This window comes from Gadus macrocephalus, chromosome 3 (genome assembly GCF_031168955.1).
Source record: "Gadus macrocephalus chromosome 3, ASM3116895v1".
Classification (NCBI taxonomy): Eukaryota; Metazoa; Chordata; class Actinopteri; order Gadiformes; family Gadidae; genus Gadus; species Gadus macrocephalus.
The window spans coordinates 358079-382079 of NC_082384.1; the positions used below are offsets into that span (position 1 = coordinate 358079).

At 44.7% G+C, this 24001-nt stretch overlaps 3 protein-coding genes across 13 annotated transcripts in view; 2 read left to right on the top strand and 1 right to left on the bottom strand.

Annotated features, from left to right (window-relative positions):
- The window catches only part of LOC132453282 (NACHT, LRR and PYD domains-containing protein 12-like), a 208066-nt gene extending 201448 nt beyond the window's left edge, over positions 1-6618 (top strand). For 2 of the 4 annotated variants that reach the window (XM_060046094.1, XM_060046096.1), the window contains 2 exons: positions 5681-5735; positions 6265-6618. In XM_060046094.1, coding sequence (XP_059902077.1) covers positions 5681-5735; positions 6265-6502 — 293 coding nt within the window. In that variant the 3' untranslated portion in view covers positions 6503-6618. The remainder of the gene's footprint in view (positions 1-5680; positions 5736-6264) is intronic. The other 2 variants (XM_060046095.1, XM_060046097.1) reach the window with 1 other exon arrangement.
- Positions 1-19957, top strand: part of LOC132453337 (stonustoxin subunit beta-like) — a 186500-nt gene extending 166543 nt beyond the window's left edge. The window contains exon 2 of the mRNA XM_060046183.1: positions 19852-19957. Within this exon, the coding sequence (XP_059902166.1) occupies positions 19852-19885 (34 nt within the window). The 3' untranslated portion in view covers positions 19886-19957. The remainder of the gene's footprint in view (positions 1-19851) is intronic.
- The window catches only part of LOC132453279 (NACHT, LRR and PYD domains-containing protein 12-like), a 410038-nt gene that overhangs the window by 350171 nt on the left and 35866 nt on the right, over positions 1-24001 (bottom strand). The window lies entirely within an intron of this gene.

The window sequence follows — 24001 nt, forward strand, 5'->3', positions numbered from 1 at the left end:
GGATTTGGAGAATTGTTGCCACGTCCCAGTGGTGGAGGTATCATATATATGAAAGAGGGCATTCAATTATACTACAATGATCAATTAGGAGGCCGAAGCCCTAAAGGAAGTGATGCAATAGGTGACTGGGTCGACGACATTTAAGTAAGCTTTACTTTGAGGTCTCTTATATATCAAAGGGGGTCTCATAGGACGCATACGCTTCAACCTGTGGCTCCGGCCCTACAGGAAATGACTCAGCAAGTGCTCCATCTCGTTGCACCTGCACCCAGCGGCTCGCTTGCAAGATTTTGGCCTGAAGTTATTCCCAGACCTACACCGTAGCCATCCAACCTGCATATCTGAGAATCAGGCCTCTCTTTAATAATGACAAAATGTATGAGAGAAATACACATTAACTTTTGACTCATAAGCGGCGTGGTGCCGGCTCCTTTTGACCTTTTGACCCCAGACTTCTGGGGGAATAGCTGAATCAATTCATTAGTCAATCAAAAGCATGTAAATATCTTTCCGGTGGCGTAAGAGGGAGAACAAGGTGTCCTTCAACATCTACGCTTCCAGGCGATTGCAACGGTGCCACACATGAGCATATTCGAACATGTTTAATGGTAGTAATTAGCTGTCGAAATTGGAGGCCTTAATCAATAATGAGCAGCTATTGATTTGCTTCCCGATAGAAATTTGTGACAAATGACATGTTATTTAGCCTCTACACGTTGAGTTGAGTCCAATGACACCAAGCATGACACTCTAGAAAATGGTAACATGTATTTTACATGGTACACCTAGGTCTAGGACATGATCTCGGTGTAGCAAGAGGGCAAGCTTGATCTCATTGGACTCAGCTTAACGTGTAGATACTAAATAACATGTAATTTGTCAAAAATCTCCATCGGGAAGCAAATCTATAGCTGGTCATTATTGATAAAGGCCTCCAAAATCGACAGCTAATTACTACCCCGAAACATATTCAAATATGATCATGTGTGGCACTGTTGCAATCGCCTCGAAACGTAGATGTCAAAGGACACCTTGTTTGCCCCGTTACGTAACCGGGAAGATATTTTCATTCTTCTAATGAATTGATTCATATTTTAAGGTTCTCGGAGTGAGACTTTAAGTGGCTGCAGCAGAAGTGTTGAGACGAAAGATGATATCAAGACATTTATAGAATATTCCCATTCACATTATGATTCTTCGTCATAACATCCGACCAAACATCCTTTACAGTCACCAAGCGAGGATTATGAAAGTCCAGGCCCCCCCTTCCGGCACTCGGGGTCCGACTGGGCCAAGTTTAGGGCAGGAAGGGCCCCCCATTCCGGCCCTCGGGGTCCGACCGGGCCAAGTTTCGGTGCGGGGGTCCCAGTTAGGCCTTAGAATAAGGTATTCAAATTTCAGGGCGGTAGGACCTTCCTATCTCAAAAACTGTTTTTCCACCACATTCTGAACCATTAGGTCTTGCAGGTAACACTTCTGAGGGGCTTTGTCCTTTAGGCCGAAGCCCTAAAGGAAGTGATGCAATAGGTGACTGGGTCGACAACATTTAAGTATGCTTTACTTTGAGGTCTCTTATATATATCAAAGGGGGTCTCAAAGGACGCATACGCTTCAACCTGTGGCTCCAGCCCTACAGGAAATGACTCAGCAAGTGCTCCATCTCGTTGCACCTGCACCCAGCGGCTCGCTTGCAAGATTTTGGCCTGAAGTTCTTCCCAGACCTACACCCTAGCCATCCAACACGCATATCTTAGAATCAGGCTTCTCTTTAATAATGACAAAAAGCTATTAGAGAAATACACATTCACTTTTTGTTATCTCATAAGCGGCGTGGTGCCGGCTCCTTTTGACCTTTTGACCCCAGACTTCAAAAACGTGGCCACAGGCCAGCTGTGACTACACACATTAAGCCACAAATGTACACCTCCATCCCACAAAAAATGGGGACTAGAAACTAACCTCTGTCTTATGTACATTTACCGTACTGTGGGAGGTCATGCCCCTTTTCCGGCCTTTTCGAGATAGCTAGGGATGCTAAAATGTTTACACACATTTCCCGGGGCCCCGAGAACGACATATCCGAGATTTGGAGTTCTAGCCCTTAGGGAAAAAAAGTTTTCCCAAATGGACTGTCATTTGGACAAAGCCCCTCAGAAGTGTTACCTGCAAGACCTAATGGTTCAGAATGTGGTGGAAAAACAGTTTTTGAGATAGGAAGGTCCTACCGCCCTGAAATTTGAATACCTTATTCTAAGGCCTAACTGGGACCCCCGCACCGAAACTTGGCCCGGTCGGACCCCGAGGGCCGGAATGGGGGGCCCTTCCTGCCCTAAACTTGGCCCAGTCGGACCCCGAGTGCCGGAAGGGGGGGCCTGGACTTTCATAATCCTCGCTTGGTGACTGTAAAGGATGTTTGGTCGGATGTTATGACGAAGAATCATAATGTGAATGGGAATATTCTATAAATGTCTTGATATCATCTTTCGTCTCAACACTTCTGCTGCAGCCACTTAAAGTCTCACTCCGAGAACCTTAAAATATGAATCAATTCATTAGAAGAATGAAAATATCTTCCCGGTTACGTAACGGGGCAAACAAGGTGTCCTTTGACATCTACGTTTCGAGGCGATTGCAACAGTGCCACACATGATCATATTTGAATATGTTTCGGGGTAGTAATTAGCTGTCGATTTTGGAGGCCTTTATCAATAATGACCAGCTATAGATTTGCTTCCCGATGGAGATTTTTGACAAATTACATGTTATTTAGCATCTACACGTTAAGCTGAGTCCAATGAGATCAAGCTTGCCCTCTTGCTACACCGAGATCATGTCCTAGACCTAGGTGTACCATGTAAAATACATGTTACCATTTTCTAGAGTGTCATGCTTGGTGTCATTGGACTCAACTCAACGTGTAGAGGCTAAATAACATGTCATTTGTCACAAATTTCTATCGGGAAGCAAATCAATAGCTGCTCATTATTGATTAAGGCCTCCAATTTCGACAGCTAATTACTACCATTAAACATGTTCGAATATGCTCATGTGTGGCACCGTTGCAATCGCCTGGAAGCGTAGATGTTGAAGGACACCTTGTTCTCCCTCTTACGCCACCGGAAAGATATTTACATGCTTTTGATTGACTAATGAATTGATTCAGCTATTCCCCCAGAAGTCTGGGGTCAAAAGGTCAAAAGGAGCCGGCACCACGCCGCTTATGAGTCAAAAGTTAATGTGTATTTCTCTCATACATTTTGTCATTATTAAAGAGAGGCCTGATTCTCAGATATGCAGGTTGGATGGCTACGGTGTAGGTCTGGGAATAACTTCAGGCCAAAATCTTGCAAGCGAGCCGCTGGGTGCAGGTGCAACGAGATGGAGCACTTGCTGAGTCATTTCCTGTAGGGCCGGAGCCACAGGTTGAAGCGTATGCGTCCTATGAGACCCCCTTTGATATATAAGAGACCTCAAAGTAAAGCTTACTTAAATGTCGTCGACCCAGTCACCTATTGCATCACTTCCTTTAGGGCTTCGGCCTCCTAATTGATCATTGTAGTATAATTGAATGCCCTCTTTCATATATATGATACCTCCACCACTGGGACGTGGCAACAATTCTCCAAATCCATATGGGGAGGGGGGGGTGATGCTTGTGGACAGTAGGGTTGTACACTAGACATAAATAGGAAGAAAACTCAGGAGAAGGAATGACCTCTCATAAATATTTATTTAATAAATTGTTTCAAATAACCCTGCCTCGTTAAATCAATGAGCTTGGTGTTTTGCTTTCAAAAATAGGTTATAGAAGAAGTCTAAACTGCAGAAAATAAAAACATCCAAGCTGCCTTTTAAGGATACCTTGGAATATCCCTCTATATTTTAACCATCGGACACTAGTTTACGACAAAAACAACACAATTTACGGCAGCTCATTTGCCGCGTGGTTTTTAGAGCCATGTAAGGATTAGAGGGGCTGGTGGATAGCAACCACCATAGCAACCATGACGGTCAAGTGACTGGATTCAGCCCCGTTGAAAAAAATAGAATACCACCCTCAGGAGATTAATGATATTTAAATGATTATGACCATGAAGTCTTTATTTGCATGGGTTTACATTTCGTTCTGTGTAGCATGGAAAAATCTGAGAAACACTCCCATTCGGAATGCATTGGTTTACATTTCTTTCTTTGGAGCAGTTATTTTAAATTTATTTTCAGTTTTTGAGGAGGTGCTTCAAAGATGCTAATTTTTCTGCAATAATCCAAAATCAAATGGAAAAACCCGTTGGCTTTTTGTCAAGGGAACCCAGGGCGACGCTCACTTCCGGGTTGGCCAACACACGTCATCCCTCCACCACTATACTGTAATAACGCATGTTGAAGTTGAATGATAATGAATTAATTTATTCTTTATTCTGCCTTAGTATTTATTTATTTGGCAGCGAAATGCAGTGTGTGTGTGTGTGTGTGTGTGTGTGTGTGTGTGTGTGTGTGTGTGTATAACACGCTATTTTATGTTGAAATGCGACGTAATCCAGTGTTCACGAAAACGTATGTGTTTCTAACAAGATGATATCATTAAAAGTTACATAAAGTAACGGTTTAATAACACAAAAGCAGGAAACACGTGAGCTGCATTTCCCATTCAGATAATAAAGATTAATAAAGATCATACACATTCACTGACTGAGGATTATTCAAGGGAAAAGTAAATTTCTCGCTAGAAATGTCATTAGAAACACGTTAAATGGTGAATATGTCCTAAAATATTGCATCTCCCATTCAGTTAATGCTGGGTTTTTCGTATCATATGCACATATGCACGCGAAATGGACGTATCCGCCCTCCACAGTAGTTAATGCTGGGTTTGCGTATCGTATGCACACGAAATGGTCATTGGGCGCATGTAGGCTACTGCACGCATCTTGAAAGTGTCAAACCGTGCGATCTGTGCGCATATTGGTGAGACTGGAAAAGCTGTCATATTCTTAGTTATCACAGACAATTTTTAACAATAAATGTTCTGTACGGAGCTCCTTAAGGGACAATAGGGAGAAAGCTCCCGGACAGAACCTTAGATGGAAGTCGTGCTTAGTGACAAATCACGACAAATACTTCCAATTGATATGCATGAGTTCGAAAATTGTGCTTTTTGACACGAACATTTAGAAATACGTGTACCTGATCACGTTTCAATAGATTAAATAACGTGACAATGTCACCTATTTTCGTGAGCCCGGGATGCCTGTACGCCGGCCATTATCGCCCGATGAAATATTCTTCGTCATATCTATCAAACCAAACATCCTTCACATTCGCCGAACGACGATTATGAAAGTAAAATGCACATTTCTCGCAAAAAATGTTTACATAAACACTTTTAATGGTTTAACTATGCTAAAATATCATATTTTCCACCCAGGATAAAAAGTATGTCCGCCATTTTCACAGAAGAATATCCTAAAAACTATCCAATAGGAAAGATGCTCACAGCGTCTATTAGAGACGTAGTGAGGCACCCCCCATTCCGTATGCAGAAGACGCCGAAGGGTACCTTTACCGTCACCGAGCGAATAAAAAGGGTACCTTTCCCGTCAGTCACCGACGCTAAAGGGCCTTTGCCAACAGTCGGTATTTGACGTTCTCGGAGTGAGACTGTGTTGGCAGGATTCAGGAGTGAAGCTGCTCTCTGCTGGACTGGGGAGTCCACACTGTACACTGGAAACTCTCAGGTCAGTTGTCAGCCTCTTCTTCAAACTGTTATTCTAGCTTTCAGTAAGTGCTGCTCCTGCCTGATGCATTTCTGTTGATCTTTCCCTGCTGACAAAACACTCCCTGGTTCTATACAAGGTTAGAACCTGTGAAGAAACGGTTTTAGCGTACCAAACACAGCAGACTTCTCCTGACTCTAACTGAACAATATCTCATTGAGTTGTAGCTATTGAGAAAGGAGCATTTGTTTAAGATCCTGTCACATCCAAGAGAAGGAAGTTCTGCTGTCTGTGATGTCATCTCCCCACTTCCTCTTCCTGTTCTCAGACAGGGTGACACAGCTTTGTCTCCATGAAGTATCAATAAAGCTTTTACTTGTCTTCAATATGAAATGAATACACTTTATAAATGTGGTTACTTTAGCACAAACTGCTCTCAGCCAGATACAATAAATGGTGTGTGTGTGTGTGTGTGTGTGTGTGTGTGTGTGTGTGTGTGTGTGTGTGTGTGTGTGTGTGTGTGTGTGTGTGTGTGTGTGTGTGTGTGTAGCTTGTCTGGCTGCCTGGTCACACAGGAAGGCTGTGCTTCTCTGGCCTCAGCTCTGAGCTCCAACCCCTCCCATCTGAGAGAGCTGGACCTGAGCTACAATCACCCAGGAGACTCTGGAGCTGCGCTACTCTCTGCTGGACTGGAGGATCCACGCTGGAGACTGGACACTCTCAGGTATGGAGAGGACAGCTCACCGCTCAGGGACAAAGTCTCCTACAAGGATTCAAGCTGCTGCTAGATGAAGTGGTTTGAAGAGGCAGCTGTCACTCATGTTGTGTAGAACGTGATGAGACGGCAGATGATGAAGGTGAATGTTTCAACATGCTGCTCTCACTTTGTTTCCCCCCCAGTGTGGAGCACGGTGGAGTGTTTGATTCATCACATCACACAGGGCCGGCGCTGGCCGTTTCGGAGCCCTAGGCGACTCGAAATCAACTTGCGCCCTGGACAGGTCTTGCGAGCGGGGTGGGGGGGGGGGGGGGGGGGTGCTACGCTGACGGTTTCGGGCCGCCCTGACAATTGCTCCCGCGCCCCCTCGCTTCTCCGTTCGCGTCGTATATTTTCATTGATATATTTTTTAATTAAGGGCGCCACCAGAGGGCGCCCCCAACGCATTTGTCGCCCTAGGCGGTCGCCTAGCTCGCCTATGCTGATCGCCGGCCCTGACATCACACACTCACTATTGAGATGGAAAGTCCATCCACACAGCAGGAAGTGAGGTCACATCCTACTGGGAATGAAGATGATGGCTGACATCATGTATCTTACGTATATTAATACTGTCCACCATCACAGTTAAACCTGCTTGTATAAAACCCAGCAGGTATTACATTGTTACATTGAGGGGGGGCGACCGGGCTGAGGGGGGGCTGAGGGGGAGGGGGAGGGGGGGGTGACGGGGCTGAGGGGGAGGGGGGGTGACGGGGCTGAGGGGGGGATGAGGGGGAGGGGGGGGGGGGGTGAAGAGGGGGAGGGGGGGATGAAGGGGCTGAGGGGGAGGGGGGATGACAGGGCTGAGGGGGAGGGGGGGGTGACGGGGCTGAGGGGGGCGGTGAGGGGGATGGGGAGGGTGTGGGGGGATGAAGGGGCTGAGGGGGGCGGTGAGGGGGAGGGGGAGGGGGGGTGACGGGGCTGAGGGGGAGGGGGGGGGCGGGGCTAAGGGGGGCGATGAGGGGGAGGGGGGGGGGTGAAGAGGGGGAGGGGGGGATGAAGAGGCTGAGGGGGAGGGGGGATGACAGGGCTGAGGGGGAGGGGGGGTGACAGGGCTGAGGGGGGGCTGAGGGGGTGGGGTGAGGGGGGGGTGAAGGAGCTGAGGGGGAGGGGTGAGGAGGGGTGATGGGGCTGAGGGGGGCGGTGAGGGGGAGGGGTGAGGGGGGGGGGGCGGGGCTGAGGGGGAGGGGGGGTGATGGGGGGGCTGAAGAAGAAGAGAGAGCGATCACAAAAAGAGTCTGAAAGAGAATAAAAAGAAGAAGAGCGCAGGAGAACAGTACTAGTGATGATGATGAGGATGAAGATGAAGAGCGGTTCAGCAGCTCATCATGTCTGGTTCTCCCTCAGATGCCTGTGACCTCACACTGGACCCCAACACGGCCCACAGACTCCTCTCTCTGTCTGAGGACAACAGGAAGGTGACGCTGGTTGAAGAGGACCAGTCGTATCCGGATCACCCAGAAAGATTTGACTCCTGGCCCCAGGTGTTGGGTAGAGAGGCTCTGACTGGCCGCTGTTACTGGGAGGTAGAGTGGGAAGGAGATGTTTGGATAGGAGTGACATACAGAGGAATCACAAGGAGAGGAGGGGATGGTGACAGCGGGCTTGGAGGGAACAACAAGTCCTGGAGTCTTCTTTGTTATGATGATAGTTACTCTGCCCGGTACAACGGTATGCAGACAGCCCTCCCTCTCCGCCCCGCTGGCTCCACAAGAGTAGGAGTGTATCTGGACCGGCCTGCTGGCTCTCTGTCCTTCTACAGAGTGTCCCCAGGTGGAGGAGGGTCCTCAGACACACTGACACACCTCCGCACCTTCTGGTCCTCCTTCACCCTGGAGGACCTCCTCCCGGGGGTGGGGCCGGGGCAACGGGGGGATTGGAGGGTGGTCAACCCATTCTTAAGGGGGTCGGGGTTCGTCTGCTCAGCGTCTCTGTGTAAGTTATAGACACACACAGGACCTCCTCCCGGGGCTCGGGGTGGGGGGGCTTGGGGGGAGCGTCTCTGTGTAAGTTATAGACACACACAGGACCTCCTCCCGGGGCTCGGGGTGGGGGGGCTTGGGGGGAGTGTCTCTGTGATCCCTCTGCGGTTCCCCGGGTGACCTCCATAGGAAACCACCTTCTCCCGGGGGGTCGTATGGACCCCCTTGGGGCCCTCAGGGACCCCCGGGGGTCGGCTTCTCAGTGTCTCTGACACACACGCACGCGCACACACGTACACATGAAGGGTGCGTGAGTGGCTGAGCCTTGACTCTCTCTCTCTCTCTCTCTCTCTCTCTCTCTCTCTCTCTCTCGCTCTCTCTCTCTCTCTCTCTCTCTTTCTCTCTCTCTCTCTCTCTCTCTCTCTCTCTCTCTCTCTCTCTCTCTCTGGGTCTCTCTCTCTCTCTCTCTCTGGGTCTCTCTCTCTCTCTGGGTCTCTCTCTCTCTGGGTCTCTCTCTCTCTCTCTCTTTCTCTCTCTCTCTCTCTCTCTCGGTCTCTCTCCGTCTCTCTCCGTCTCTCTCTCTCTCTCTCTCTCTCTCTCTCTCTCTCTCTCTCTCTCTCTCTCTCTCTCTCTCTCTCTCCGTCTCTCTCTCTGTCTCTCCTCATCCTCGGTCTGGGGTGAATACACATGAATACGGAATACACACACACGTTTAAACACACACACACACACACGTGTATAACACACACACACACGTGTATAACACACACACACATCTAAAGACACACACACACACACGTATAAATACACACACACACGCGCACACACACACACGTATAACCACACATGTATAAACATGTCACATGTCTCTGTGTCTCCCTCTCTCTCTTTTTCTTTCCCTCCCTCTCTTTTGTAAAGTATAGCATGATAAACCAGAAAACTTTTAAGATCTTCCATAGTTAGATAAGCACATTTATTATTTGAAATGTATTTAAAATACTTATCGATGGTGAATGTTTTTATGTTTTCTGACATCACCAGTTTTGGTGATGTCTGATATCATACATTTTGTCATAATCCTGATTTATACCTGCTTTAAAGCAGATTTTATATTTTATTCATAATAACCAAGAGGTCTGTGGGATAATGTTGCATTCTGAATCTTGATTCCTTGTGTTCTCTTGGGAAGCAAACGGCCGCAGAACATGTTCAGTTATTAAAGATACGTGCACATCTGTTGATAATGCCTGCTTCTTCTATGATTTTTGTCCTTGTATTTATTGTGTACATGTAAGGGACTATTCTTCTGTTGTATTTGTTAATGAAGCATAATATTAATAAACAACTCGGTGGATCCAACTGAAGGTTCTCGTGTGTTCAGCCGATGGTTCTTCCCCTTTCTTCAGTTTAACTCTTTCAAGCATAGCAGATGTTTCTCCAGAGCTTTCTGTTGGTTGTCCTAGCAACACACCTGGAATGTCCCTCCAGCCCCTTGGGTCCCAGCAGCTCTCTAAGGGGTCCTGACCCCTGACCTGGACCCAGTATTCAGCCCAGGTCTCTAAGGGGTCCTGCCCCCTGACCTGGACCCAGTCTTCAGTCCCAGCTCTCTAAGGGGTCCTGCCCTGGGCCCAGTCTTCAGTCCAGCTCTCTAAGGGGTCCTGACCCCTGACCTGGGCCCAGTCTTCAGTCCAGCTCTCTAAGGGGTCCTGCCCCCTGACCTGGGCCCAGTCTTCAGCCCAGGTCTCTAAGGGGTCCTGCCCCCTGACCTGGACCCAGTCTTCAGTCCCAGCTCTCTAAGGGGTCCTGACCTGGGCCCAGTCTTCAGTCCAGCTCTCTAAGGGGTCCTGACCCCTGACCTGGACCCAGTCTTCAGTCCCAGCTCTCTAAGGGGTCCTGACCTGGGCCCAGTCTTCAGTCCAGCTCTCTAAGGGGTCCTGCCCCCTGACCTGGACCCAGTCTTCAGTCCCAGGTCTCTAAGGGGTCCTGACCTGGACCCAGTCTTCAGTCCCAGGTCTCTGAGGGGTCCTGACCCCTGACCTGGACCCAGTCTTCAGTCCCAGGTCTCTAAGGGGTCCTGACCTGGACCCAGTCTTCGGTCCCAGGTCTCTAAGGGGTCCTGACCTGGACCCAGTCTTCAGTCCCAGGTCTCTGAGGGGTCCTGACCCCTGACCTGGACCCAGTATTCAGTCCCAGGTCTCTGAGGGGTCCTGACCTGGACCCAGTCTTCAGTCCCAGCTCTCTAAGGGGTCCTGACCTGGACCCAGTCTTCAGTCCCAGCTCTCTAAGGGGTCCTTACCCGGACCCAGTCTTCAGTTCCAGCTCTCTAAGGGGTCCTGACCCGGACCCAGTCTTCAGTCCCAGCTCTCTAAGGGGTCCTGACCCGGGCCCAGTCTTCAGTCCCAGCTCTCTAAGGGGTCCTGACCCGGGCCCAGTCTTCAGTCCCCCGCTGGCTCTTCCTCAACTCACTGGTGGCTTGGGGTACAATAAGCTCCGACCTCTGGAGACATTTCCTCCAACACGTCACAACACACTACAGTGGAGTCTCCATCCCCTCTTCATCAGTGTGTGGAGGGAGGATATTATTAGGATAAAGTAAATTATTAACTAATATCACACTATTAAGTTCAGTTATAAGATGAGTAAATGAATAACTAAAATATATGACTGTAGGTGCCAATTCCTTTGTATCGCGTGTGTGTGCGTGTGCGCGCACACACTTGTACTCACCTATTTGAATGGCATTCAAATAGGTGGCAAGAATTTACTCTTAAAGATTACAGGTATATCAGTGGTTGGTTCCCAGTAGAGCTCTGTTCCAGACAGTGGTTTGTTCCCAGTAGAGCTCTGGTCCAGACAGTGGTTTGTTACCAGTAGAGCTCTGGTCCAGAGAGTGGTTTGTTCCCAGTAGAGCTCTGGTCCAGACAGTGGTTTGTTCCCAGTAGAGCTCTGGTCCAGACAGTGGTTTGTTCCCAGTAGAGCTCTGGTCCAGACAGGGGTTTGTTACCAGTAGAGCTCTGGTCCAGAAACTGTTATTATTGCAATTGACGTTACGCGACGGTGTCTTTCTCCCTCTGTCCAACGCCTTTGAGCCAAGGCGTTGGTGACACATGGGGGAGTGAGCGAATGAGGCCCCAGGACACCGGCTAAGTTTACAGTATGTTAACGTGTACTTTTAAAAAGTAACTCACAATAGTCATTCATTTCATTTAAATAAAATAAAAAGTTGACTTTATTGATGTGTGAGTATTGTAAGTTGTACGTAAGGGTACTTAAAAAAAGTATGCTAAATTGCAAATACATATAGTGGTCATTTAGTGTACTTATATAAAGTATAATTATTTTCAAGTCCTTTGTAATACACTATTACCATGCTGGTAACACTTTATAATAACCCTCCATAATAAACCATTTATGAAGCATTTGTTCATAGTTTGTTCATCATTTACAAATTGTTATCCCAACATTTACAAACCTTAGTAATGTATTTGTAAATGAGTAGTAATGTATTTATGAACCTGTTTTCTAATGATCTATAAGAGTTTTTTATAAGGACATTAGTTAGGGATTTATAAATGAGTATTAATGTATTTACAAACATGCATCAAATGATTTTCTAACGATCTAAAAGATCATTTATAAGGACATTAGCAAGCTATTTGTAAACGAGTAGTCATGTTTGTATGAACATTTTTCAAACCATTTTCTAATTATTTATAAGATCATTAATAAGGTATATAATAATGGTCTGCTCACATTTTACAAATGATTAAGCAAGCAGGTTTCAATGAGTTAGTAATGATTCATAATATCCTTTATAAGGCATGTGATGATGGTCTGCTCACCATTTATGGGTCATCATGAATAACCTTTGTCAAGCATAAGCTATCGTCCAATTCATAAGTGAAATAATATATGTGAGCACATGTAACACCTTAGTTTATGCTTAATATAGGTTTTTAGAAAGCATTTACTTATCATTAGTAAAGTGTTTTGCTTGGGTTGATATAAAGTAGACACTGTCTATACTTTATAAGCATTTACAAATGGCCAATAACTGAGGAACATACTATAGAAACCATTTACTTACCATAAGTAAAGTGTTTTGCATGGGTTGATATGAAGTTGGCACTGTCTATACTTTATAAGCATTTACAAATGGCCAGTAACTGAGGACCATACTATAGAAACCATTTACTTACCATTAGTAAAGTGTTTTGCATGGGTTGATATAAAGTTGGTACTGTCTATACTTTATAAGCATTTACAAATGGCCTGTTACTGAGGGACATACCATTAGAAGACACTTCTGCAGCAACAACTCCAAAAATGACCTCAAACGTTAGGTTGTTAAACATATCAATGGCAAAAACACACAACACAGCATCGAGGGAATGAAATGAAATTGTAAAACATTTATTTAAAAAACCACACTGACAATAAATTCACTTTAAACATGCATTCTAATAATCTAATATCTAACACAACAGCAACAACAACAACATAACTTTAAATAAGGGGATCAGCTAGTTTTTTTTAGTAATTGGCAAAAGTTTGCCAGAGTCTTTATATTCTTTGATTCGGGTAACAATGTTTTCGTCCACGTCTATGGCATCCTTGCACCTCTGTGCAAAACTGGAGAGCTTCTCCTTTTTGGGGGCGCTCTCTTTTAGCTCTGCATACGCCTCTGGGGCAGCAATGCACAGCTCTGCCATGGGGGCATTTACAACAATGGTGTTGCGGTCGACCCCCACAGCTTTGAAGGCTGCCCCCATGGTTCTTCCCTTCCTGCAGATTTTCAGCACCTTGCGGTACCGGGCCACCACCTCTTCAGGATCTTTAGCTTCAAATGAGAGAAGGTAAAATGAGTACAGCGCACATCATACATATACTACTAATTCAATTATCAAACTTGATACACTTGAAAGTGGGTGTACACTTTCCCCCGCCACTGTATATTCTTATTACCTCGCTGGTAAACACCTTGCCCCTTCCGGTTCTTTGCCCTTTTCCCCTGCTTCCGTCCTTTTCCCCTGCTGTTCTTCTTCTTCTTCTTCTTCTTCTTCTTCTTCCGTCCCTCATCCGAGGAGGAAGTGTCGGAGGAAGAGTCGGAAGAAGAGTCGGAAGAAGAGTGGGAAGAATCAGGCCCCGACTTGGACGAGTCGGTTGAGTCGGCTCCCTGCGACTGGCACTTCTTCGCCTGGGGTGGACTGCCCTTGTCCTTTTTTCTTGCTGCTAAAAACAGACAATGACCGAGGATGATTAGTGGAAAATATAGGCATGTGCGTGGCACACTAGTAAGTGTGATGGTCTTTGGAAGATAGTTTTCTGAGTTCAAAATCATCCCGTTACTGTTTTTTGTTTTATTATTTACCGTATTAAAAATATCATAATTCATTAGTTATTATTAATTAAAGTTTGGCTTTCTGTAGAATAAAGAAATACAGAATACAGAAAATAAATATACATAATAGCAACCTGTACCAATATCCTTAATATTTAACAATATACATAGTAATTATTCATTATTTATAATATATAATTCACTATTGTGCAATTACATATTAATAATTCATAATATATAATTCACTATTATGCAATATGCAGATTTGCTATGCAAACAACTGAAATAATAATAATAATTGTTATACCAATCACCTGCACTCAGTGTATTATAAACACTAGAATTACAATGCAGTTACATAACTGCATACGGCAACACAATGATAACTTTATGTTAGCATAAGAGATTATAAACACGTGGTATTAGACCATGAGGGCACGTTTGGGCTGGCACGAAAAGGTTTCAAGTTAGCAAGTGTATTGTCAAATATGGCAAATTGACTTACTCATAGCCAGTTGTTCCAGCAGGAAGTCCCTTTCTTTGGTCAAGTCTTTAACCAGCTCCTGCTGCCAGTCCAACTTCTGCCTGGCCATCTGCAGCTCATGGTACATTCTCGTTGAAGCCAGTTGGGCATTAGGAGCGACTGTGGTCCTAGCTTAATGTTTGGGGGAAAGAATACAACTTTTCAATAAAAATGTTCACACCGCTCATTTCCAATAATGAAGGTTAATCATATGCACATTAAGCAAGAAGGGAAATCGTTTTGATAGTCTAAGGTTACTAGCTAGGTGGTACATCTGTACATTAATGCCTGTCGGAACGACACTCAGGCGTGAGACAGCTGAACGCGTGGATGCTAACTATCAATAGCTGTCAATGGCAAGCTAGCTAGCTCTTACAGCTGGTTAGCTAGCTTACCACCGCGGCTCTCATGTGCATTAGCTTGGCCTTGCAACTTACCGGTGGAAGACGTTCCCGCTGCTTCCTCCTCAACCGATTCGTCTCCGGCGGCAGGGGTATTCCTTGCCGAGCTCAGCGTGTTCGCTGGACGTTTAGACCGAGAGCGGGTATCAGCACGTCTCATGTCTGCAACAAGTTGGCAGTTGTGTTCCGACTCCCTCGTGTGATGAATCTAAGTGCCCACCTGATTGGCTGTCCCCCTCTGCTCAACACTGCAGGAACTATGAATGGGTTTTAAATAAAAGTATTTCATGTTACATGTTTAATTGTTTCATGTGATGGAAATATGCGCTAAATAAAATGGAAAGTTCTCCTGAACAACTTTTCAATTTATTGCTGGTTAGCCAACTTTAGTTATTTTTGTTTCCTGGTGAGACATTTGTGGGTGAAGAACAACCACAAATGACGGGACTGTACCAAAACTCTACCTTCTCCTTCCTTCCATTACGCATTAGTAAGAGGAAACATTGGTCTGTGTGCCAAATAAGTGTGTGTGCTGGAATACTAGATGAATAGATTGAAAAGGAAATTGCTGGAGCTTATTCATAGGCGCAGGTCGAAGAAACGAAGCCTGAAGCTAATCAAATGGCTACAGAAAAAACATCTGTTAAGGCCACAAATGAAATGCAATCTCTGCAATCGCAGGATGAAATTGAAAGAAGACAAGGGAGGAGACAATTACACTTGGTAAGAAAAGGTGTTAATATCAATGTGGATTATTGATGCATATTGACAGCCTAAGCTAATTGATAAAATATGTATAGACTACAGTAAAAGTACATTAATTAGGCTCCCCCCCACCCCCCTGTTTCTGGGAAGCATGTCCCCATGCTTCATAGTCCTATCATAAAGCCATCGCGCATTACCAGTGAACATGCTTCTGAATGTCTCATGCACTATCCCAAATCTATCCTGGTTTACTGTTATCCCAATATGCCTATTTACAATGTTTTATACTATTTTAATAGGATATGTCAACGAGCAGTGCACAGAGGGCATAAGAGACAGAAATCTGTCAGGCACAGGTCCATATTCAGCCGTTCGAAAACCTCTCTCTGTGACTGGATGCGGTTCATTCACAGGTATGACTGTATACAATTGTTGCATTCGGTGCACATTGCAGACAATATACAGTAAATACATTTAAATCAAATCTACTCCAAGGTGCTGGAAAGGAGGGTTCGGCCGATCGTCGAACCTCAGATTGAAGAGGAACAATGCGGTTTTCGCCCCGGACGTGGAACTACGGACCAGCTCTTCACTCTCGCAAGGATCCTGGAGGGGGCCTGGGAGTATGCCCATCCGGTCTACATGTGTTTTGTGGATCTGGAGAAGGCGTATGACCGGGTCCCCCGGGAGAAACTGTGGGAGGTGCTGCGGGAGTATGGGGTAAGGGGGTCTATCCTCAGGGCCATCCAATCTTTGTACTCCCAAAGCGAGAGCTGTGTTCGTGTTCTCGGCAGCCAGTCAGTTTCGTTCTCAGTGGGTGCTGGTCTCCGCCAGGGCTGCGCCTTGTCACCAATCCTGTTTGTGATATACATGGACAGGATATCGAGGCGTAGTCATGGTGGGGAGGGGTTGCAGTTCGGTGGTCTGAGGATCTCGTCACTGCTTTTTGCAGATGATGTGGTCCTCATTGGATCATCGGCCTGTGACCTTCAGCACTCACTTGATCGGCTGGCGGCCGAGTGTGAATCGGCTGGGATGAGGATCAGCACCGCTAAATCTGAGGCCATGACTCTTAGCAGGAAACCGGTGGATTGCTTACTCCGGGTAGGAAATGAGTCCTTAGCCCAAGTGAAGGAGTTCAAGTACCTCGGGGTCTTGTTCGCGAGTGAGGGTACTATGGAGCGTGAGATTGGCCGGAGAATCGGAGCAGCGGGGGCGGTATTGCGTTCGCTTTACCGCACCGTTGTAACGAAAAGAGAGCTGAGCCGCAAGGCAAAGCTCTCGATCTACCGGTCGATCTTCGTTCCTATCCTCACCTATGGTCATGAGGGCTGGGTGATGACCGAAAGGACGAGATCGCGGGTACAAGCGGCCGAGATGAGTTTTCTCAGAAGGGTGGCTGGCGTCTCCCTTAGGGATAGGGTGAGAAGCTCAGCCATCCGTGAGGAACTCGGATTAGAGCCGCTGCTCCTTTACTTGGAAAGGAGTCAGCTGAGGTGGTTCGGGCATCTGGTAAGGATGCCCACTGGGCGCCTTCCTTGGGAGGTGTTTCAGGCACGTCCAGTGGGGAGGAGACCTCGGGGAAGACCCAGGACTAGGTGGAGAGATTATATCTCAACACTGGCCTGGGAACGCCTCGGGATCCCCCCGTCAGAGCTGGTCAATGTGGCCCGGGAAAGGGAAGTCTGGGGCCCCCTGCTTGAGCTGCTCCCCCCGCGACCCGACCCCGGATAAGCGGATGACGATGAGGATGAGGAGGAGGACATTTAAATCAATGTTTACTTTATGTTTATTTAGATTTTCACAGGGACTACGCATGAGACAAATCGATATGATGGCTGACGACATAGCAGGGAGCTCTGCTACCCTCACTAAAATGTCTAAAAAGTTGCGGAGGGTCTGTGTGACAGCGATTGAAAAATTTAGAAGACGGAGAGGACAGGTCATTGGTGGACGGAGAGAATTCGTCCAGATTGATGAGAGCCATTTCCGACATAAAAGAAAGGTGTGTTTTGTCTTTCCGCCGCATCTCTTTCCGTGGCAATATTGGCCAATTTTAATACATAGGTGGAGTACAATTGGCTGCTTGAGCACAAAAAAAATTATGTTGGGTCTACAATTATGAAGTTCACAGTTATTCGGGTATTTGCGTTATGTTTCGTTCTTTGCTCTCATCCATTTTGTTTGCTTTTTTAAATTACATTAATCCAACAGTATGGAAGAGGAAGAATGGCTGGAGGATGGAAGAGGAAGAAGTGGATCTTTGGTATGTTGAGTGTGAGGAATGACGGGAGAAAGAAGGGTAAGCCAATACTGCGGCTGGTTGAAACAAGATCCAGAAGACACCTTCTACCATTGATTACGCGTCATGTGAGGCAGGGCTCCTCCATCGTAAGTGATGAGTGGCGGGCTTATCGTGTCCTCCCTGCATTAGGATACCGCCACTTCACGGTAAACCACAGCAGGTGGTACGTGGATCCACGTACTGGTGCCTATACACAGAACATAGAGAGGGCATGGCGCACCTACAAGGAGCAGATATGGAGGCTACGTGGAAATAGAACGGAGAGTTTGCTCTCTGAGCACCTCAATGTAATTGAGTGGAGTGAATGGCTGGGGAAAAAGCACAGACATGGGGTACTTGGTCGGCTCCTGTATGACATTTCTAAAATGTACAATTAAATATTTCACTGTATTTCCTTGTTGTTTTGTTGTGTGTTATTGCCATTGATGAATTGGTAACGCTTTAGATTCTAAATTCCATTCTTGACATCTAAAGTAATTTGCTCCGGAGTAATGCTGGTTGTTCTCTATCCGTTAAATAGGGAATGTATTTCATGTATTTTAAAACCTATTTAGAATGGCTGACCTTAAATAAAACGACAGTGAAAGAGACTGAAGGCTGTTATACCGTGTAGTGCACTCTACAATAAAAGGCTGACACGGTCATCGTGGGATTTACTATAACTTTTACTCGGCGACTTACATGTATATCACAGTCTACTGCCAGTATGCCTAATGCATTCGGGGTAATGCAGTTAACGTAGGCCTAATGCACATAACAACAGAGAGGCAAACATAATTTTGCCTTTGTGGGCAAGCTAACGTTACGTATTAGCAGCGAGACTAGCTAGCTACTATGGGTTTCTAAAGGGTTTTGAGCTAAGCGTTAGCCAAAAACTGCAACATTTTGAGAGTTATTGTGAAACCGCTAACTTTTAGCGGTGTCAGACTGGATTTTTTTAAATAAAGGTTATTCATGATGACCCATAAATGGTGAGCAGACCATCATCACATGCCTTATAAAGGATATTATGAATCATTACTAACTCATTGAAACCTGCTTGCTTAATCATTTGTAAAATGTGAGCAGACCATTATTATATACCTTATTAATGATCTTATAAATAATTAGAAAATGGTTTGAAAATTGTTCATACAAACATGACTACTCGTTTACAAATAGCTTGCTAATGTCCTTATAAATGATCTTTTAGATCGTTAGAAAATCATTTGAAACATGTTCATAAATACATCTATAGGCCTACTCATTTAAAAATAGCTTACTAATGTCCTTATATATGATATTATAGATCATTAGAAAATCATTTGAAACATGTTTGTAAATACATTAATACATGTTTGTAAATACATTAATACTCATTTATAAATCCCTAACTAATGTCCTTATAAAAAACTCTTATAGATCATTAGAAAACAGGTTAATAAATACATTCCTACTCATTTACAAATACATTACTAAGGTTTGTAAATGTTGGGATAACAATTTGTAAATGATGAACAAACTATGAACAAATGCTTCATAAATGGTTTATTATGGAGGGTTATTATAAAGTGTTACCGAAATGCTTTATTAAAGTGTACTTCGATCTCACTACATTGGATGGGGATCTAAGTACACTCACATAAAGTTGACTTTAATGAAAGTTAATTTTCAGCCGTATTTCTGTGAAAAAGTATAGTAAATTGCAAATTCTTATTGTGGCAAGTTAGTGTACTTATAAAAATCCATAATTAAAGTGTAATACGTTTATTTGCACCACGGAAGTGCATAGGACTGTTACCATCATGTATTAATCCACAAAGGCTTGACAGAAGGATGTCACTTTATGAATGCCAGGTTCATAACAACTTTCTAACAGTAGAGTACAGGTTCTGTAGGACTGGGTATTGGTACAATGGTATCGACCGAAGCAACCCAGTATCAAGCAGCTTCGAAACTTCTCCGTTCAAACAATACCTGCATTCGATTGTAAACAAAGACTTTATCTTTAACAGCTCACTCATGTTACTGTAACAGTGCTTTCATGTTACTGTAACAGTTAATTCATGTTAATGTAAATTCATAAATGATACTGTGAGTGCATTAATGTTACTTTAAGAGTTCATTAATTACGACACATTCTGGTCCTAGGAGGACCTCCTCGTTAGGAGGGGCGGCTCATTGCAGCGTTAGGTTAAGAGCTGGCAGTCCTCAGCGTCTCTGTGTAAGTTATAGTCTCTCTCTCTCTCTCTCTCTCTCTCTCTCTCTCTCTCTCTCTCTCTCTCTCTCTCTCTCTCTCTCTCTCTCGCGTGCTTAGCCTCCTGGTCAGGGACGTGCACAGGGGGGTTGCTCAGGTTGCTTGGGCAACTGCCCATATGCCCTCCTCGACTCAGGTTGCCTTTCCGAGAAAAAAATATATATATATTTATTATTTTTTAATCATTTGATGGATGCAGAATTTCATGTAGGCCTAGATAATAAAAATCGCCACTCGAAACATTTCATAAAGTAAGCGTAGCCTCATTCAATTCCGTTCGGGAGAGTGAAAGTCAGTAGGGGGAGGGCAAACTCTGCCGCGCGGCAACAGCCGCTTTTGCCGCCTCCCCGCTGCCGCCCTTCCCCCATTGAAATGAATGGAGGCGGCGAGTTGCCGCGCGGCGTGTGAAAGCTGCTTTACGTGGCTGCAGTGCTGCACGCAACCGGAACACTGGCACCTGTGAGACGACTGCCTTGATGTTCTCGGAAAAGGTGAATTTGAGATGTATAACAAACAAATAATCATCATCACGTTTTATGAAATGAATTACAATCTTCATAAATCCAGGCTCAGTTTGCCACGTAACGTTTAGCCTAAATAATCAGACAGCTAGCTAGCTTGCAGACAAGCAGCCCGTTATCACATAGTCTACAAATTTTTTGGTAGGCAAACTAAGCTACATGTCTGCTGATAGTTAGTTTCTAACATTTCATTTTAAAAAGAAGAATAAATGATGGAAGTAATGCATCACATGAATTCTTTCATTCAAAATGGTTCATGCCTAAATCTTATCACTATTTGGGGTATTGTTTGTTATTGTTAAGTGAAGCCGAAATGCCCAGTGAAAAAAGGAGGATTCAGGAGAGAGAGAGACATCTAAAGGAGGCAGCCAATTCGGAGCACATCACTACAGGGTAGTGATGTGCTCCGAAATCCGAAATCAGTGTGGTCAAGAGCGGCTGTCTGACCTCCTCCTGCTGTCCATAGAGAAGGACATACCAATCGACAAAGAAGAGGTTCTGAAGGCTTCTCTTTTGAAGCTTTGCATTTTTTAAATGTCAATTTGGAGAAACTTATCAGTGACTTGATAGGATGTTGTTTAATTATGTTTGTGTTCATGTTATGTTCTTCTTCTTCTAGTCATGTTTTTCTGCATTATCGTTAGTAGTAGTTATTTCAGTGTTTTACTTATTTGTATTAATATATTATAAAGACCCTGTTATTCTCAGTCCTTCATATAGCCTGTGAGTTGTTTTTTTTTGGGGGGGGGGTGCCCTTTTTTCAGGTCAGAGCAACTGCCCCTCAAAATTCCTGTGCACGTCCCTGCTGGTGGGTTTCAAGCAGCCAGTGATCAGACGGCAGTTGTTGTTCAATGCTGAGTCAAGTTTCTTGGCATGGGTTGACCTCTCCCAAACAGGACATGCATATTCCGCAGTGGAATAGCACAGGGCCAAGGCAGTAGATTTTAATGTGTGTGCTGTGGCTCCCCATTTGGAGTTGGTCAGTTTCCGTAGGATGTTGTTTCGGGAACCGACTGTGGATTTTGTGTTTTTGATGTGTTCCTTAAAGGTGAGGGTACGATCCAGGGTTAGTGACTTTATTGAAAAGTAGCCTACTTTATTGAAAAGTAGGCTAGGAGGAGGCTAGGAGGACGATCAGTGTGTGTGTGTGTGTGTGTTAAATGTCTGCGTGGGGGTGGTTCTGCCTCCGTCCCGTCACAGGCCTATGGCTGGAAGCCTCGGCTTCCAGCCATCGGATCGGCTACTTCGCTCTTCCTCAACCTGATGAAGAGGTCCTCTCGCCCTCCCGTGCTCGTTGATGTGGCTGCCTTTCTTTGCGCTCTTCCCTGTCGTTCTGTGTCCACTCTGCGGCGTGTTGCTTTGGTACGGGGACAGGGCGTCGGCACATCTCTGGGACCGTTGGCCAACCTACTGGTTTCCAGGAACGACGGGGACTTCCAGGCTCTGGAGAGCGACCCGGACCACGGGTGTAACGATACGCGCATTCAGAAAACGTTCGGTATTGGTCTAACTGTTCGATGCACGTTTCATTTCGGTGCGTACCGAAAACAAAAAAATAAACATATATATTTTCTTTTTTATTGATTATCACACACTCTGTGAGTGTCTTGTCTTGTCTCGTCCTGATGATTTGTGTTTTTGTGTATTTCCACATTGGAAATAAGTCCTGGACCTGATTGTGTTTTTTTTTTTATCCTGAATTGTATTTGATGTCTTTTCATTTGTGTAAGGCATTCGTTTGAGTTTAATGAATCAAAATCAAATCAAATACATTTTTATTTATTTATAATAATACCATTTTTAACCCTGATGTACCAGCGCTCGCCGCGGCCCCCGCCGTCATGCGACGCGGCGGTCAGGTGAAGCGCACACTGGTGGGAGCTTTGTCCCGACTCGGACCCGGGCTCCTTCATCCCCCATTTCTACCGGGAGGACAGGCTGGTGGAGCCCTTCCAGGAGTACCACAAGGGGAACGTCCAGGGGGGCGTCCGTGGTCTACTGGTTGATGAGTTGGACCGGTATCCGGTCGGTAACCGGTCGGTAACCTGTCGGTAACCGTTTTTTTTCATGACGACCGATAAAAAACAACAGTGTTACCCCTAATATTTTTTTTCATGACGACCAATAAAAAACAACAGTGTTACCCCTTATGTTTTTTTTCATGACGGCCGATAAAAAACAACAGTGTTACCCCTGATGTTTTTGTTCATGACGACAAAAAACAACAGTGTTACCCCTTATGTTTTATTCATGACGACCAATAAAAAACAAGTGTTACCCCTTATGTTTTTTTCATGACGACCAATAAAAAACAAGTGTTACCCCTTATGTTTTTTTTCATGACGGCCGATAAAAAACAACAGTGTTACCCCTTATGTTTTTGTTCATGACGACAAAAAACAACAGTGTTACCCCTTATGTTTTATTCATGACGACCAATAAAAAAACAAGTGACAGTATATATGACAATAGAGCAATAGACATGATAGCATTACGTTTAAAATTAAAGACATTGTGTTTCCCACAGAAATTGAGCCACGGTCTCCAGTGGGTTAGGCAGAGTGCACTCCACTGCACCACTGAGGCGATGACAATACGCAATAATCAATCATCAATAAAGAGGATATACATGACATTAAAAAGTATGTGTGTATTTCTATTATTTCCCGTATGGTTTTTTCCATTACGACCAATAAAAAACAACAGTTTTACCCCTTATATTTTATTTCACAAAGACAACAGTGTTTCCCCCTTTTTTTTTTTTTCATGACGACCAATAAAAAACAACAGTGTTACCCCTTATGTTTTTTTTCATGGCGACCAATAAAGAACAACATTGTTACCCCGTATGTTTTATTCGATACATTTCGACAGTGTTACCCCTTATGTTTTTTTCATGACGACAGATAAAAAACGACAGTGTTACCCCTTATTTTTTTTTCATGACGACCAATGAAAAACAACAGTGTTACCCCTTATGTTTTTTTCATGACGACCAATAAAAAACAACAGTGTTACCCCTTATGTTTTTTTCATGACGACCAATAAAAAACAACAGTGTTACCCCTTATGTTTTTTTTCATGACGGCCGATAAAAAACAACAGTGTTACCCCTTATGTTTTTGTTCATGACGACCAATAAAAACAACAGTGTTACCCCTTATGTTTTTGTTCATGACGACAAAAAACAACAGTGTTACCCCTTATGTTTTATTCATGACGACCAATAAAAAACAACAGTGTTACCCCTTATGTTTTTTTCATGACGACCAATAAAAAACAACAGTGTTACCCCTTATGTTTTTTTTCATGACGGCCGATAAAAAACAACAGTGTTACCCCTTATGTTTTTGTTCATGACGACAAAAAACAACAGTGTTACCCCTTATGTTTTATTCATGACGACCAATAAAAAACAACAGTGTTACCCCTTATGTTTTTTTTCATGACGACCAATAAAAAACAACAGTGTTACCCCTTATGTTTTTGTTCATGACGACCAATAAAAACAACAGTGTTACCCCTTATGTTTTTGTTCATGACGACAAAAAACAACAGTGTTACCCCTTATGT